General features: G+C 35.4%; 1 protein-coding gene across 4 annotated transcripts in view; it reads right to left on the bottom strand.

The window, feature by feature from the left end:
• pde1a (phosphodiesterase 1A, calmodulin-dependent) overlaps positions 1 to 18346 on the bottom strand; it is a 77949-nt gene that overhangs the window by 4735 nt on the left and 54868 nt on the right. For all 4 annotated transcript variants that reach the window (XM_067409557.1, XM_067409559.1, XM_067409558.1 and 1 more), the window contains 8 exons: positions 15369 to 15435; positions 15153 to 15269; positions 10984 to 11124; positions 10680 to 10780; positions 6662 to 6787; positions 6427 to 6528; positions 2619 to 2739; positions 823 to 904 (listed from right to left, as the gene is read on the bottom strand). In XM_067409557.1, coding sequence (XP_067265658.1) covers positions 823 to 904; positions 2619 to 2739; positions 6427 to 6528; positions 6662 to 6787; positions 10680 to 10780; positions 10984 to 11124; positions 15153 to 15269; positions 15369 to 15435 — 857 coding nt within the window. The remainder of the gene's footprint in view (positions 1 to 822; positions 905 to 2618; positions 2740 to 6426; positions 6529 to 6661; positions 6788 to 10679; positions 10781 to 10983; positions 11125 to 15152; positions 15270 to 15368; positions 15436 to 18346) is intronic.

Raw genomic sequence — 18346 nt, 5'->3', positions numbered from 1 at the left:
ATTTTATGAGCTCCATTAAATATTAAAAGAGAGAATGTTATTGTCTCAGCAGCCTCTTGATGGCAGTAAAGAGCTGAGCATGACTGGACTAAAGGCACCTCTATATGGATATATTCATAACAGCATAGTAACATTGTTCTATGATACTATTTGCATACTATACTTCTACAATGTATAAAAATTATGTACTGTAGTATATACAATGTATACTGAGCACAAATATGCACATTTTTACATAGAATACATGGATGTTCACCCAGTTATCATCTTGCAAAAAAAAAAGTACTTGGCAATATTTATTTATTTATTTAATTACTTATTTGAAAAGTCTAAATTAAATATATATTTTAAAAACTAAATTCCTATCTAAAACAAAATATATAAAAAGCATGCACAACAGGGACATAAAAAACAATATATTATTCAATTTACAAAGATAATGACATGTAAAACAGTGGGTCCATTGTGGCTATTACTGTTCAAATTTATTTAGTTGTGGATTTACAGAAATTTAAAGGTCATAGTTAAAGCATTCTGAAAAAATGCTTAAAAAGATGCTAAATAATTCTAGTTCATCAACTTTGAAAACAGAAAATTAAGTGGAGCGCATTGCATTGTGGGATACAGTATTCCATGCAGTGTGCTTCTTTTGGTAAATGTAGCAGATTATCTGTGTAGTAGTCCATACATAAAATTTGCTATGTAAGCAAGCATACATACTGCAGTATATACTGCAGAGATAATAGAAGTAGTATGTGAGCGTTGTTCCAAACATGGCCCTGGCTATCAGAGATCGCATGTGTATGTGTGTGTTAGTTTTACCTATCTGAGACTGGGCAATCATGGTGGCTTTCCGGTCACATAGTGGAGAGAACGGCAACCCTAGTTCTGCCTCCTTGTCACCCTGCAGAGACAATAAAAGAATCAGAAAGAATTACTCATACTGGTTCAAAGCCCTGTGAACATTCTAATAAAACTTTCCTTCGTTCTTGAGAAGCCAAGCAGACAGAGACATCGTGTACCCGTGATTTCTAAGCCAACAGGATTTTGAGTGCAACTTCTCAAACAAACAGATCCTAGTTGTTAAACTGCAACTAAAAATATATATTTTCTATGCTTATTTGATTAGATTTTCCGGGTAGTATTTACTTTGAAACAATTTTCAATTTTCAAATTACAAGTACATTTCACAAATAATGATAAAGAAACAGCAACATATTGAATGAAACATGACATTTTGAAGTAGAAAGACTGAAATAGTATCTTGTAAAATGTACTTGTATAATCTTTCTTTTATTTATAACTTGTAAATATTTTTACAGTGCTTAAACTGTATGTATATATACAGTACTGTGCAAAAGTCTTGGGCACGTCAGTATTTTCACCCCCCAAAAAAGGTTTTAAGCCAGTTTATATCTTTTGCTGTAATGTGTATTCTGAATAGGAAATATCCGTTCACATTTCCAAACATTCATTTTGCCATTAATTGTAATAATCCAGTGAGATTTTTGAATACACAATAAGACTGATAACAGCCGGTGCTCCACATGGAGATCAGAACTCACCATCATCAAATCTGTCTGTGATTACATGGAGAAACAGATGAAACTGAGACAAACTTAATCCAGGAGAACTGTGGCCGTGTCTCTAAGATGCTTGAAGAAACCTGCCTGCAAAGATACAGTACTGTGAAGAGTTTTAGGCCCTTGTGTAAAAATGCTGTAAAGTGAGGATGTTTTTAAAAAATACTATTATAAATAGATTTTATTTCTCAATTAACTTATATTAACTAAATCAAAACAATATTTTGTGTGAGCACCCTTTTCATTTAAAACAGCTCTTGTCCAGGTACACTTGGGCATCATTTTTCAGGAAGCTTTGGAGGAAGGTTTCTTAAAATCTCTTGGAGACACAGCCACAGTTCTCCTGGATTTGGTTTGTCTCAGTTTCATATGTTTCTTCATGTAATCACAGACAGATTTGATGATGGTGAGCTCTGATCTCCATGTGGAGCACCGGCTGTTATCAGTCTTATTGTGTATTCAAAAATCTCACTGGATTATTACAATTAATGGCAAAATGAATGTTTGGAAATGTGAACGGATATTTCCTATTGACACACTACAGCAAAAGATATAAATAACTGGCTTAAAACCTTTTTGGGGGGTGTACAGTACTGTAATATATATATATATATATATATATATATATATATATATATATATATATATATATATATATATATATATATATATATATATATATATATATATATATATATATATATATATATATATATATATATATATATGTTTATTTATTTATTTATACGACTGGCAGTGTACACTGAAAGAAAAATGGTGTAAAAACTATTTTCACTCAGAAACTGCTAAAAAAAATATCACAAACTATTACAAAGAAATGGCAGGTAACAAGTAAAAAACAAGTTTTGAAGTTATGTTCAATTAAAAAATAATAACCTATCTTACCTACTATGTGCATAAGCTCTGCGATGGATTCCATCTTTCTCTTGCAGTTTACCCAGATAATGTCTGTAGTAAGTGTGTCTCTGGGAGTTCTGCTTGTGTTATCGGAGACAAATATTATGATGTGTGTACCTGTCTGAAGAACTCCTCCATAAGCGCTTGTGTCCAGCGGTAGTGCAGCTTCCAGCCCTTAGCGGGGTGGCTGATATCAGCCGCGTGCAGCATCAGGGACAGCGCTTTAGCCTTGTCTATTCTGATAGACACACATTCACCACAGCTTCATCAGTCAGATAGAAAGATTAACATATTAATATATAAATAACACACCTACACTTACACACATACACATTCACAAACACAGGACACGGGAGGACTGTCTTAAAGGGTTAGTTCACACAGAAATGAAAATTCTTTCATTAATTACCCTCATTTCATTCACAAATTAAGATATTAAGAAATTAAGATATTTTTGATGAAATCTGAGAGCTTTCTGACAGAATTGCGATTACCAATTTTAAGGCCCAAAAAGGTAGTAAAGACATTGTTAAAATAGTCCGTGTGAGTACAGTGGTTCAACCTTAATTTTATGAAGTGACGCAAATACTTCTTGTGTGCAAAGAACAAAAACAAAACAAAAACATAAATAAAGTCTCCAGAACTGTTGTTGTGAGCAGCATGACACATGTGTGTGAGGAGTTGCCAATACTCAGTCAGAATTCTGGCGTAGAACTCGGAAGCACTGCACTGTGTTTACTAGATGAACAGCATAGGAGACTGACATGGAAGAGAAGAAATTGTTGAATAAAGTCGTTATTTTTGTTTGTTTGTTTTGTGCACAAAAAGTATTCTCATCGCTTCATAATATTAAAGTTGAACCACTGTGGTCACATGGACTCTTTTAACAATGTTCTTACAACCTTGCTGGACCTTGAAATTAGTAGTCGCAATGCTCTCTATGGGGGAATCAGAAAGCTCTGGGATTTCATCAAAATATCTTAATTTGTGTTCCGAAGATGAACAGGTCTTATGGGTGTGGAATGAAATGAGGGTGAGTAATTAATGACAGAATTTTCATTTCTGGGTGAAGTAACCCTTTAAGGCCCAGATATACTTCAAGCGATTTCGAAGAATGAACTGATGTGACGTCTTTTCGTACAAAATCAGGCCAAAACGAAGTTTGTTTTGTGTTTGTTTCGGGGGTTCGAAACAGCTTGCCAAAGCGAACTTTCTGGAAAAGTTCAATGTGGCTGGTAAACACCTTCGAACTACCATTGGTCCGTGGCGATTATGAAATAGTTAGGTGTGTGCTGAGGCTCCGCCTTCTTTGACATGGAAATCTTCGCCGGTTCATTTCTTTTGTTCAGTTTTGTTCAGTCTGTTTTCTCATTACTGTCATTTTTGTTGTGTGTGTATTTTATTATTGAGAAGAAAACATACATCACATTTACATATTCATCTAAACGCCGCTCTCAGCAGCGTGGGCGGTTTCATGATGTTCGCTATCAGTATTTCGAACTTCTATTTACCCCAAAGTGAAGAAGAAGAACTTTGCAGTGAGTATATCAGGGCCTTTAACTGGTAGTACTCTAGTACTACAAACGCTATTCCAAAAAAGTTGGGACACTGTACAAATTGTGAATAAAAAGGAATGCAATAATTTACAAATCTCATAAATTTATATTTTATTCATAATAGAATATAGATAACATATCAAATGTTGAAAGTGAGACATTTTGAGCTACACATTCCAAAAAAGTTGGGACAGGTAGGAATAAGAGGCCGGGAAAGTTAAATGTACATATAAGGAACAGCTGGAGGACCAATTTGCAACTTATTAGGTCAGTTGGCAACATGATTGGGTATAAAAAGAGCTCTCAGAGTGGCAGTGTCTCTCAGAAGTCAAGATGGGCAGAGGATCACCAATTCCCGCAATACTGCGGTGAAAAATAGTGGAGCAATATCAGAAAGGAGTTTCTCAGAGAAAAATTGCAAAGAGTTTGAAGTTATCATCATTACATTGCATAATATCATCCAAAGATTCAGAGAATCTGGAACAATCTCTGTGCGTAAGGGTCAGGGCTGGAAAAACATACTGGATGCCCGTGATCTTCGGGCCCTTGGACGGCACTGCATCACATACAGGAATGCTACTGTAATGGAAATCACAACACGGGCTCAGGAATACTCCCAGAAAACACAATCCACCGTGCCATTCGCCGTTGCCGGCTAAAACTCTATAGGTCAAAAAAGAAGCCATATCTAAACATGATCCAGAAGTGCAGGCGTTTTCTCTGGGCCAAGGCTCATTTAAAATTGACTGTGGCAAAGTGGAAAACTGTTCTGTGGTCAGACGAATCAAAATTTGAAGATCTTTTTGGAAAACTGGGATGCCATGTCATCTGGACTAAAGAGGATAAGGACAACCCAAGTTGTTATCAGGGCTCAGTTCAGAAACCTGCATGTCTGATGGTATGGGGTTGCATGAGTGCTTGTGGCATGGGCAGCTTACACATCTGGAAAGGCACCATCAATGCTGAAAGGTATATCCAAGTTCTAGAACAACATATGCTCCCATCTAGACGTCGTCTCTTTCAGGGAAGACCTTCCTTTTTTCAACATGACAATGCCAGACCACATACTGCATCAATTACAACACCATGGCTGCGTAGAAAAAGGATCTGGGTACTGAAATGGCCAGCCTGCAGTCCAGATCTTTCACCCATAGAAAACATTTGGCGCATCATAAAGAGGAAGATGCGACAAAGAAGACCTAAGACAGTTGAGCAACTAGAAGCCTGTATTAGACAAGAATGGGACAACATTCCTATTCCTAAACTTGAGCTACTTGTCTCCTCAGTCCCCAGACGTTTGCAGACTGTTATAAAAAGAAGAGGGGATGCCACACAGTGGTAAACATGGCCTTGTCCCAACTTTTTTGAGATGTGTTGATGCCATGAAATTGAAAATCAACTTATTTTTCCCTTAAAATGATACATTTTCTCAGTTTAAACATTTGATATGTCATCTGTGTTGTATTCTGAATAAAATATTGACATTTGAAACTTCCACATCATTGCATCCTGTTTTTATTCACAATTTGTACAGTGTCCCAACTTTTTTGGAATTGGGTTTGTATCAACTCTGTTGTATCTATCTGAAAACAGATATTTTAAATCATAATATTTCACAATATTACTGTATTTGTGACTGTATTTTTTACTGTATTTATGTGTATTTTTTTACTATATTTGTGTATATTTTTACTGTATTTGTAATTGCGGTTTTATTGCAATTTTGTGTGATTGCAGTTTTATAAGATAAATAGTTTTATATTGTACTTGCAAATGTAGTTTTGTTGATAATAACAGTCTCTGTAAATTTGTCTTCGGCACTGACAAAAAAGTACACAATGAAAAGACAGACAGAAATAGACTAGGCAGAAAACAGAATTTAAAAATAAACTTTAAATGTGAAATTTAAAATGTCAAGAGTCTTAAAATAACTCTAGTTAAAGTCCTGTTAAAAATAATTTCTGCCAACAGAACAAAGGATTTCTTGCATCATTAGCACGCATTTAAATTGCAAAAAAAAGTATGTCATCATAGATCTAAAAGGCTTTTTGTCCCAAGAATTGGGAAAAGAGACCTTGGAAGTCTAGTTGTTTATTTATGAGCCTGTTTTATGATCTGTGTCGTCTGATTCTGCTTGCAGCTCGACGGATATCATTTATAACAAATGATTGAATAAGCTATAGAAAAGTCTCCAGCAGCTGACACATTTATTTCATCTCACAGTATATACATCACACCAAAGTTGTAATGAGTACAACTACGCAAGAAGTATGACACATTATCACAGGGAAGACACACACCGCCACACTCATTCATTAACACCCTCATGTTCACAAACGCTCAGAGAGAACAGCGGTAGCGTCACTCACCCCTCCGGCTGCTGCAGCGTGTTCCTCATCGTCTTGATCTGCTGGAAATGGCAGGACATATCTGTGCTCATGACCATCTCAATCACCAGCGTACGCAGCTCCCTGTGGAAGCATAACACAGCGGCTCAACAGAACTCAAAGCACATGCACTTTCCCAGAACAGACCGTCCATTCCTCACAGGGACGGCACGTCCCAGGACATAATGCCAGCGTTGAGTGATAAAGCCCAGCATACCTCCAGTCATCTTTCGAGAGGTTGACCAGGATGTTCATCTCATCCTCTTGCATGAGTCTGTAGGCTGCGCTCACATGGTGGTTTTCCAGAACCGAGCGATCGTTGTACAGGATGGCCACTTCTGATCTGTGCAGAACCAAAGGAAGAGGAGTCAAAAAATGTCCTACATGTTCCAATTACTATGCCATTGTAGTACCATTTTAAAAGGTTAGTACACCCAGAAAATGAAAATCATTTATTCACCTTCATGTCATTCCAAGTCTGTATGACTTTCTTTCTTTTATGGAACACAAAAGATGTTCTACAGTATGTGAAAGCTTATTGTCACCAGGGGCTGTCAAGCTTCAAAAAGGACAAAAAAACACCATAAAAATTGCATGAAAGTAAATATGACTCATGCAGTACCTTTCAAGTCTTCTGAAGTTTTGTGTGGTGAAAAGAACGTCATTTAAGAGTTCTTTTTCAGTGAAATCATTGCATTGAGTTTTTCAAACATGTCATGTTGGAACCAGTCATGTGATACACAAGAACCAATTGCATTTGGCATCACCGATGTCAAACTTGGCCTGACAGATCTAAAAGGGCCATTTTTAAATTTAACACAAGGTCTTAGCTGCACTTGTACTTTTTCAATAATGACAAACATGTGCCTGGTGTCAATAACTGTCAATGGTACACTTTGTACATTTCTCACCATACGCTTTCAATTTTTCTCACTTTGATGCTTAACAGCCCTGGTCACTATATTTTTTCATTGTATGGAAAAAAGCACCATGGAGATTTCCTCTGTTTGTGTCCCATGCAAAAAAAATGGATTTATGATATTAACAAATAACCTTTTTTATTCACTACTTCTTTTTCTTTTCTTTTCTACAAAAGCAAATGTGCTGGTGCTTTAAATAAAAACAGAAATTGTTTGCTAATGTGAAGAACCTATATTGTACCATTCAAAAAAATTAAGTTGGTAAGATTTTTGATCGAATGACGATGCAGCTTTGGTGAGCATAATAGACTTCTTTCCAAAGAGAGAGAGAGAGAAACAAAGAAAAAAAAAAAAAAATTATATATATTATATATGTGACCTTCATTCATCTTCAGAACACAAATTAAGATAGTTTTGATGAAAATATGAGGGTATCTGATCCACACATAGGCATCAACGTCATTGCCCCTTTTGACATCCAGAAAGCTAGTTAAAAACATAGTTGAATAGTCAACGTGACTACAGTGGTTCAACCTTAAAGTTATAAAGCGACGAGAATACTTTTTGTGCGCAAAAACAAAACAAAAATAACGACTTTATTCAACAATTTGAACCATTGTCATTCCTAGTGAACTCAGTGCAGGCTTCCTTGTTTACGTCCGAATGCCGGCTCATTATTGGCCGGATCCTGTGTCAGCATCACATGCGTGCCCAAAACTGAGTTCAGACGTAAACAATGAAGCCTGCACTGAGTTCACTATGTCAGCTACGAATGACAACAGTTCAAATTGTTGAATAAAGTTATTTCTGTTTTGTTTTTTGTTCTTTTTGCGCACAAAAAGTATCCTCGTCGCTTCGTAACTTTAAGGTTGAACCACTGTAGTCACGTTGACTATTTTAACCATGTTTTTAACTACCTTTCTGGACGTCAAAAGGTGCAATGACATTGCTGCCTATGTGTGGATCAGACACCCTCAGATTTCATCAAAATAACTTAATTTGTGTTCCATAGATGAACAAAGCTCTTACTGGCATGGAATGACATGAGTGTGAGAAATGAATGACAGAAATTTCATTTTTGGGTGAACTAACCCTTTCAGTTTCACAGTTTTTGTGGAAGCTGTGATACATCTTCTTTCAGGATTGTTTGATAAATAGAAAGTTTAAAAGAGTAGCATTTGAAATGAATTGAAATGAAATATACTTACTTGTCCCAGTAAAGTACATTTCATTTCATTTCATTTCATTTCATTTCAAATGCTGCTCAGAGAAGGCAATTTCATAATTATATTTCAATTTACTTTTGTACCTTTTTAACTTTTGTAACGTCATAAATGTATTTACTGTTACAGACTTTAAAACTTCCTGACCCCAGTCTTTTGAACTGTATAGTGTATAGCACCTCAAGAACCCTATATAGCCAAAAATGTTTCTCCATAAGAAGAGGGTTTTTTTTTTTTCTTTTCTGAACCAAAAGTCCCGAAGAACTCTACTATATCATACTGGAAGTTCCTGCCAGTCATTATCCACCTGTTCCACACAAATATATTTCCAAGAAAAGCTATTTTATTCAGTGAGGTAGACATACAGTACTCGGGAGATTTACTTTTCATTCTCTTGAGGAGTAAATCTGAGTTGAACTACAAGAACATCAGCTGTAATCAGAGATATCAAAAGTAATGGCTCAAATTTCCCTTTCACACAAGCCTTGTTTCCCACAGTTCACTGATGATCAAGCGCTCCTCCAAAATCACTGTATACTGCAGCACCACCCTTGCTATCGGTTTCTATCTGCTGCAAAAGCAAGTGCTGTGATGTAAAGATGTCTGTGATGGGCTGTCATGCAAAATGAGGCCTGCTGTAAAGGGATCTCAAGGATCCTTCGGCAAGTATTAATGTGAATAAGATGTCCGGCCTGACTTGAACCAACACAGAGCAACAACAACATGAGCGGAGAATCTGACGTAGATTCTGCCACTGAAGATTAATTGAAAACATGATAAATTCCGCTCTCAGCCACATGATAGCTCACCACAAGGAAGATAAACTGTGTTAGAAATATGACCAGTGGATTCTCTCTGTCTCTATTACAAATGCACACACACAGGTTTGTTTTGCTATCAAAATGAATACATTCCATAGGCATAATGGTTTACAAACTGTACATTCTATCCCTCTACACTACCCCTACCCCCTAAACCTAACCATCACAGAAAACATTCTGCACTTTTACATTTTTAATTAAACATTGCTTAGTATGTTTTTAAAGCTATTTTAAATATGATGACTCATGAAATGTCATCATATTTCATGTTTATGTTGTAATACCCATGTCATTATACAAATTTGTGTCCTCATTAATCACAAAAACGTGCACACACACATCATTATGTGTCTAAGATTCTGAGACAGTATCACATGCATCCTTCAAAGAGCATTGTGACAGGCTTGAATTAGTACAAATATCCATTCAAAATGGTGGAAAAAGCAAAAGAAATGCTATTTATAAATATTAATAATACATACAAAAATATAATAAATACTTTATAAATATGAATAAATGTCAAATGTTTTTTAATAGAAAAAAACCCCCTGAAATCTGAGTGTGCAAAAAAAAAAAAAAAAAATCAAAATATAGAGAAAATTGCCTTTAAAGTTGTCCAAATGAAGTCCTTAGCAATGCATATCCACACACAAAAATATTTTTTTTGATATATTTACGGTAGGAAATTTACAAAATGTCTTCGTGGAACATGATCCTTACATAATATCCTAATGATTTTTGGCATAAAAGAAAAATCAATAATTTTGACCCATACAATGTATAGTTGGCTATTACTACAAATATACCCGTGTGACTTATGACTGCTTTTGTGGTCCAGGGTCACATGTATTAGTTGAAAAACCTAAACTAAATGAAAATTAGAAACGTTTCTTCGGCAATAAACTGTAATAAGTTTAAGTTGAAGCACTAAAATTAATAACTGTATATAAATAAAATTAAAATTAACATATTAAAACTGAAACAAAAATAAATGAAAAGTAATATGAAATATTTAAAAAAAAGTTAAACTAAAATGAACATGATCTGATTCAAAATATGAATAAAAGTGTAATAAAACAAACAAACAAACAAACAAAAAAACCCCACTGCTCTAGATCATCAGGTTTGATGTAATCATTGCGAGCTGGTCTGAGTAGTTTTCATACAGTTACATTCATACAAAAACACAGCGCATCATTACGTCAGCTTATTTCAATTTTGGACAATTCATTGAGATTATTGGCTGCATTTTATTGGAACTCATCACACACCTGGTCTGGATGTGGAAGTTATTAGTCGTTCCAGTGTGTTCAAAGTCGTGGATAGCAGCAGCAAACACCATGGCCAATATTTCCAGTTCAGTGAGCCAGTGCTGTGGGAGAGCAGACCAGTCAGCCATTACCCAAATAATCATGATTACCGTGATTCAACATCATTACAACGCATTTCAACAGCTGCGCATATTAACCTGCAAGTTAAGACCTCAAGCGCTCAGCTCGTATTGACTACAAACAGATGTCATATTTGTTTGTCAGTGTGAGACATGCATGCACAATTCACTGAGCGCTCGCTCACCATAATGCCCGTGTGCAGCATCAGATAGTGTGCCGTCTGCGTCACATCAGCAGCGTGGATCAGATTGTGGTAGGGGTTTCTGTGCTTGCTGTAGCCCATTTCCAGAGCTTCCACAAATGACACCAAGGAGGACACTGGTATCTACAGAGAACAACAATCCCAGTTACAAAAATAGAGTACTTGTGATTGTGCATTTTAACAACACGGCCATTCAAAAGTGTTTTTGAAAGAAATTTTAATTATTTAGTGAGATTTAGTGAGAATTTAAAATATTAAATTGATCAAATATGACAGTAAAGACTTTTATAACATTACAAAAGAAAATTGCAACTGTTTTAGTTGAAGAACTATACTAAAACTAAAACTGAAATAATAAATTAAAGATAAATATAAATATTTAATGTTTAACTAATAAAAATGACAAAAATACATAATTACGAAAAAGACTCAATTATAAGACAATTACATTAGTCTAAAATATATATATAAAAAACTGAAAATATAAAAAAGCTAATTCAATACAATAACAAATACTATAATAGTATAAACTAGCGGTAAAAGTTCTGAATAATTAAGATTTATTTATTTATTTTTTTTTTTCTGAAGTCTTTTATGTGCACCAAAACCACATTTATTTGATAAAAAATACAGTAAAAAATATTGTGAAATATAATTACAATTTAAAATAACTGTTTTCTATTTTTAATATATTGCAAAATTTAATTTATTACTGTGATTGCAAAGCTGTTTTTTTTTTTTTTTTTCGTGATACACTACCATTTAAAAGTTTTAAAATTAAAGCTTTTATTCAACAAGGATACATTAAATTGATTCAATTGCCAGTAAAGACATTTATAATATTTCAAAGGTTTTTTATTTTATTTTTTATTTAAATGCTGCTCTTTTAAACTTTCTATTCATCAAAAAAAGAAGAATTTTAAGTAATTTTAAATAATAAGCAGCAATGTTTTCAACATATAATATTAATTATGATAATAATAATAATAATTATAATATTCTATAATTATAATTATAATTGAAATTATGATTTCTGAAGGATCATGCGACACTGAAGACTGGAGTAATGATGCTGTAAACATTCAGCTTTGCATCACAGGAATAAATTACATTTTAAAATATACTAAAACAGTTATTTTAAAATGTAATATTTCTGTTTTTACTTTATTTTAGATCAAATAAATTCAGCCTTGGAGAGCAGAAAAGACCATAAAACCCAACTGGCTTTGGTTTTGGATTTCCAACCCTACTAGACACACAGAATGGGCCTTCAAGCTGCAGTCTGAGGCCTTAAATTTCCTGTCATAGCAGATTAATGGAGCATGTTACAGGCAACCGAAGGGCTTCCTGTAAGGGAACATTCTGCAGCAGCGTAATATCAATGTGTAATCACATGGAGAGCAGGGAGTCCATACCTCACCACCTAAACCCAAACACAGGCAACGTGTGTCAGTTGCATTTAAATTGTAATCAGGGCTCTGTGTGTGTGTGAGTTCAGATTCTGTCATCACTGTGATTGTGAAAAAGGGTAAGAAGGGATGGATGCAGCAGATGGAAACTGTCAGACGCCTCATATCAGATGTATATCACATATAAATCTCCTGTTACACGGTCAAAACATGCATGCTTTGGAGACAACACCAACTTTGGTTAAAACTTTGGTTAAGAAAAAAAAGGTGATTCCAAAAGGATGAAATCATAATATATTAAAGAAAGAGCTCACAAACAACTCACATTGATTTTGTTTCAAACCTGTATGACTTTCTTCCGTAGAACACAAAAAGAACATGATGTGCTTGTTACTTTTTTTCTATGCAATTACAAAGAACAGTCACTGGAGCTTTCAAGTTCTAAAAATGAAGCAAAATCACCATAAATGTATCATTAAAGTAATCCAAAAAGTCTTTTGATGCCATACCAACAGCTTTGTGTCATGAATGATTTGTGAACAAATCATTATGGAGTTGGATATTTTAAATTGATCTGGTATTGATTCAGCTGTAGACAACTTCGGTTACGGAGTCCTCAATTCTAGAACTGATTCTATGATTCTGAACTGACTCAGTGATTGGACCGATTCAGTGATTCAGTCACAGCGGTTAACAGCTCACAGGACGGCAAGATTACCAGTGAATGACAACTTATATTTCAGTCTTTTCTCACACAAAGCAATAGAGGGTATGCACATGACATCACAGTAGGCGGGAGTCACTGCGGTTACACCCAAAAGACTGAGTGGCAGTCTAAACACATCTAAAATGGGAAAGAGCTGTGCGACTGACTGTACAAATAGATTCAGCAAGAAATCAGAGCAATTTTTTTATAGACTGCTGAAAGCATCAGAAAAGAGAAGCAAATAAATCGCTGCAATTCGCAGAAACAACTGGAATCCAGGCAGAGAAAAGTGGATTTGCAGTTATGATTTTGTGTCAGATATGTTGGATTTTGGGGTAAAATTATACCCTCGGTTATATATTGTATTGACAACTCATCAATTCAATATTTACTATCTTATATTCTGCATAACTGTAAAGTTTTTGTCAATGTTTATTAATATACGTCCATTATGAGCTTTGTGTTCTACAAAGGGGGGTGGTTGGATAACGTTAGACAAATCCAGGTTTTTTGCTAGTTTCAGCCTGATGCAGTTAACATTTAAATAGCAAATGCACTCGCAGCCATCTGTTCGGCCATGGGTGAGCTGGTCTGAAAACGAGGCGTGTTGCATTGCTGGCGTGTTGCTATTTTAGGCCAACTTAACACGACTGTGCCGTTGACCAACAAAAACCTGGTCTAAAGTCAATGGCGCAGTCGTTTCAGTTGCCTCAAAATAGCAACACACCAGCAATGCAACACACCTCGTTTTCAGACCAGCAGTATAATTATTTTTTTGTGTGTTATTTAAAAGGTGCATTAGTAATATGCGCCTATATGCGGGTGCACAACGCATGTACACTCTGCTTGTTACACACACGGACGCGCAGCAGCACACAAACATGCCAAATATTAAAAATAAAAGGATAAATAAAAGATTATTATTGTGTACATAAAGATAAAATGTAAATGTCATAATGGATATTCATTGCATGTATTAGAATTACCTATTTGCAGTAATGACAAATGAAACAAATCGATGCAATTTAAAGGTTGAGAGTGTCTATATTCTGCCATGTTAATAGCGAATTCGCCACGGTGCAAGCGCACCTGGCTTTTAAAGGGAATAGGAGATGACACTCTGATTGGGTTATTGCATGTTACACACAAAACACATCCATGACTCATTAAGAGACTAGGTACAACCCTTTTGGACCATGCACCTGGCGCGCTGACCATTTTGACCATTTTTCTAACCCTAACCTAACCCAGATCGTTAAAATAGGGCCCTAAATGTTTCTACAAAATATATAGAAACAACTAGAATATCAGTTGATGTACTCATCACTTTTATCCCATCTAGATGTACAGTATGACTAAGCGTCAAGTCAAATTTATCAGCGCTTCACAATACACGTCATTTCCAAGCAGCTTTACAGAAAGTCATAATGTTATGTCTATAAAGCCTTAACAAGTTGTAGGGCTGGGTGATATGACGATATAACAAGTATGGTATTTCCCAGATGTCAAAATCAGGTACATATAAATGTCAGGAAACCCGATTCCTGGCCACGTGTCAATATCCACGGACGACTGGTTCTTTGTTAAGTTGTAAGGAACACTGTTGAGACCAACCGCCTTTATTTTAAGCAGATAATTGTTTGTTTTACTCCCGTTTTCACAGTTTCCTCTATTAAATCTAGTCATGCTGCAAGATGTTTTGCCACTCATTCCTGCTGAGGGGGCTGTGTCCCGGCGGGAAAGTGACGTCAATGCATACCCGCTATAGTATGACTTCAGAAGTCTATATAGTGCATAAGTCATATAGATATTTTACATGGTTCTTTTGCCTTCTTTTTCAAACTTGAAAACCTCTGTCCTCATTGAGAATGAAAAACAAGGCAGGTGTGTGGAATGAAATGAATAAATGACAGAATAAATTTTATTCAGTGGCAGCATGAGAGTTTCCCTATGGGCTCATGAGTCAGAATCCAAAGTAAGCAGTGTGTTTAATATCACAGTTTTGATTTGTGTCTGGTTTTTGCAGTCTCTCGTACCCTGAAGCGGCTGATCAGGTCATATCTGGTGAGCAGTTCATAGACCAGGAACTTCAGAGCGTGTTCGCTACTCGCCTCTTGGAGCGTGAAGACGTCAAATGACCATTTATCAACATCCTGAAAAAGAGGAAGACTCCTATGAATTGGTGGCAGATATAAAACTTTAAGGAAACAAATTAAATCCATGTTATAATCTACTGTAAAGATAATATGTACCTTTAGAGCTGCAATTACAGATGGTGGATAGGTCAACCCTGCCATGTTGGATGTTCTTCTGTACATTCTGCAAAAATGCACACAATGACTATGACCAGATGAAGTTTATTTTTAACAAGGTACATTTCAGTACAATGTTTGTTTGTTTTTTAACACATATTTGAATTCACATGTAAAATTGCATTTTGGTAGCTGACATTGAATACATTCGGGGAGCTGATGTTCTGAAGTGCTACTGTATACTCCAAATATACATGTATTTTAAAAGCATCTTGCTCATTCTTTATGCATGCAAATTATTTGTCACACCATGTAAAATAAACTAGTGATGAACTAGACAAAATGTGATTAAAATGGTAAGAAACCTCTAAATTTACCTAAAATATACACTTTCTTTTTTTCATTTTAATATAAATATTAACTTAAAATCTTGATGTTGATTTAAAAATGTTAAATGGACATGTTATGCACAAACTACGTATTTACATCGAAGTCATGAAGGAAAAATAGCCAGATTAAGTTCAGAAAGGGGTAAAAAAAGATCAAGAATGATGTTTAAATTATGATTTTATTAAGCAAAAAACTTTGACCTCTTTAATCTTACACTGTAAGTGACAAACAATATAAGATCATTTAACTGTTCCTCACAATTACAAGGATTTTTTTTACTAAGGTATGAAGTAAAAATGGAGCTTTACAGAAGTGTCTAAGAGATGAGAAGTTTTTGACAGTAAAGTCAAATGTGACACATCTACATGTGGTTGACCGAATCTTCATAGAACTGTATTCCCTGTATGATCAAGTACATATAAGTGGGAACACTTTATAATCAGAATAAAAATAAATAAATAAATAAGCAGGGCACAATACTAAAACTTTCCTTTTTAAAAGAGGGTGGAAAAGCACTTAATAATGAAAACGTCATGCTACTTAACACAGTCCAGATTCCAAAATAATTGTACATAATGATCAAATTCAGTTCCAGTGTTCTTTTTAACTTGGCTCTTGCTGAATTAATCCCGATACTGGAAAATGAACACGATCATATATGTAGAACATTTTTACGTCTCTGTCTGGTGTCTTGATTTATTGGACATAATAATGAACTTACAAATGTTAAATAATGAAATTCTATTAATTAGTTTTATTCAATCACAATGTCACAATTATATGTAGCCACTAAAGGTCTCAAAAAATATGAGATAGGAGGATTTCAAAACCTTTGCATTCCCTTAATAAACTTTGCATTCCCTTGTAAAGTTTTGCAAGCGAACGCAGTTTCTTGGAGGGACGCAAACATTTTGCAAGAGAATGCAAAAGCATTGACATATTATTTTTCCTTTTATCTCATATTTTTTCCATCACCATGTCCCTTTAGAGGCTATACTTTTATACAGTCATCTAGCACTAACTTTTGTCTTTTATAAATTTCATTTTATAACAAAAATTCATCAACATTATAACAAAATCCATCCATTTTAAAAAGAAAACCTCCAGAAAGTGATACAATTTTAGTGGAAAAACTAAATCATTTCATCTTGTTTGATAAAATTATACATAACCTGATGTATTCTTTATTTAGCTTCATTTAGCTCTTCGTTGGAATGGAATATTACATTAAGATTCATATAAATTTTATGTGTACAAAATCAAATTATAATTAAAGGTCCTATGACATGCTACTTTTTGGATGCTTTTATATAGGCCTAAGTGATCCCTAGTACTGTATCTGAAGTCTCTTTCCCGAAATTCAGCCTTGGTGCAGAATTTCAGCCCCTACAAGCCAGTCCCACAATGAGCTTTCCTCAGGACGTGCCGTTTCTGGGTCTGTAGCTTTAAATGCTAATGAGGAGGAGAGAGGCGGGGCAAGGTGGAGGGTGGGTGTGGCTTTAACCCACTTGCGGCCACGGTACCATGCGCTAATGTCGACAGTGGATGTATCGCAATGGCTTGTAGACACATTCAAGTTTTCAGTTTGACCCAGAATCTGATCCGGATGAAGAAGTTGCAACTCAGCGGCTACAGCAGGACATCTCCGAATGGTTACATTGTGTCAGGATACGGTACTTTACTTGGTTTATGTATGCTGTTACAGTTATTATCATGTAGCTAATGCTAGCCTACATTGTTGGCTCTTCATGTTGCTCTGATATGCTATGGTATATATATTATATATATAAATATCAGCTATAGACACTAACCAGCGCAACTAAATTAGTCCTCTGCCATTATTACAAACACCTTTTCGGATAGGTGCCGTTGTGGAAAATGCGTTACCATGCCAACATCATTTATCTGTTTACATATTTTATATTTCATAAATCTGAAAAGTTTTTACAATCTTTTTACAATTACATCAAGCTCTGCAATCTGGAAATGTGGATATTGCGTGTGCCACAACACCAGAACGGTTATCCAAACAACAAAGAAATTTACAACACTCGCGTTACAGTGTTGACACACACACTTGATGCTGTCTACCTTTAAATTAGCGACAGTAACTGGGCTTTATTGGCCCACGTTGAGGAAACAGTCGTCGGTGAAATGTGTGGCGCAGACATATAAAACTATGGGAAGTTGTATCAGCGCATTACCAGAGAAAATAAAATTAACCTATACTGTTTCTTCATAGGCTCGGATGAAGGAACTAAAAAAATACTTTGGTGTTCATTTGTTCATCCAAACACTGAGCAACTGCCATGCTTCACTTGTTTACAAGCCATGATGTGTCTCTCGAGGAAAAAAAATAAATTTTGTGCTCGAATCTCACTGTAGTAGCTCATTTTCTCATGGGCGGGCAAAGCAGAGAAAGGGGAGGTAACCTTTCCCCTTATGACGACATATGGGGAAGATTCCAGATTGGGTCGTCTGAGCTTTCATTTTCTCAAACGCGAAGCAAAACACCCAGGGCTCGGTTTACACCCATCGCCTATTTTAGCCACTGGGGGACCATATGCAGGCTAGGGGAACTCATATTA

Source organism: Chanodichthys erythropterus, chromosome 14, assembly GCF_024489055.1.
Source record: "Chanodichthys erythropterus isolate Z2021 chromosome 14, ASM2448905v1, whole genome shotgun sequence".
Classification (NCBI taxonomy): domain Eukaryota; kingdom Metazoa; phylum Chordata; class Actinopteri; order Cypriniformes; family Xenocyprididae; genus Chanodichthys; species Chanodichthys erythropterus.
The sequence above is the reverse complement of the archived record's forward strand: the minus strand, read 5'-3'. Positions and strand labels throughout refer to the sequence as shown.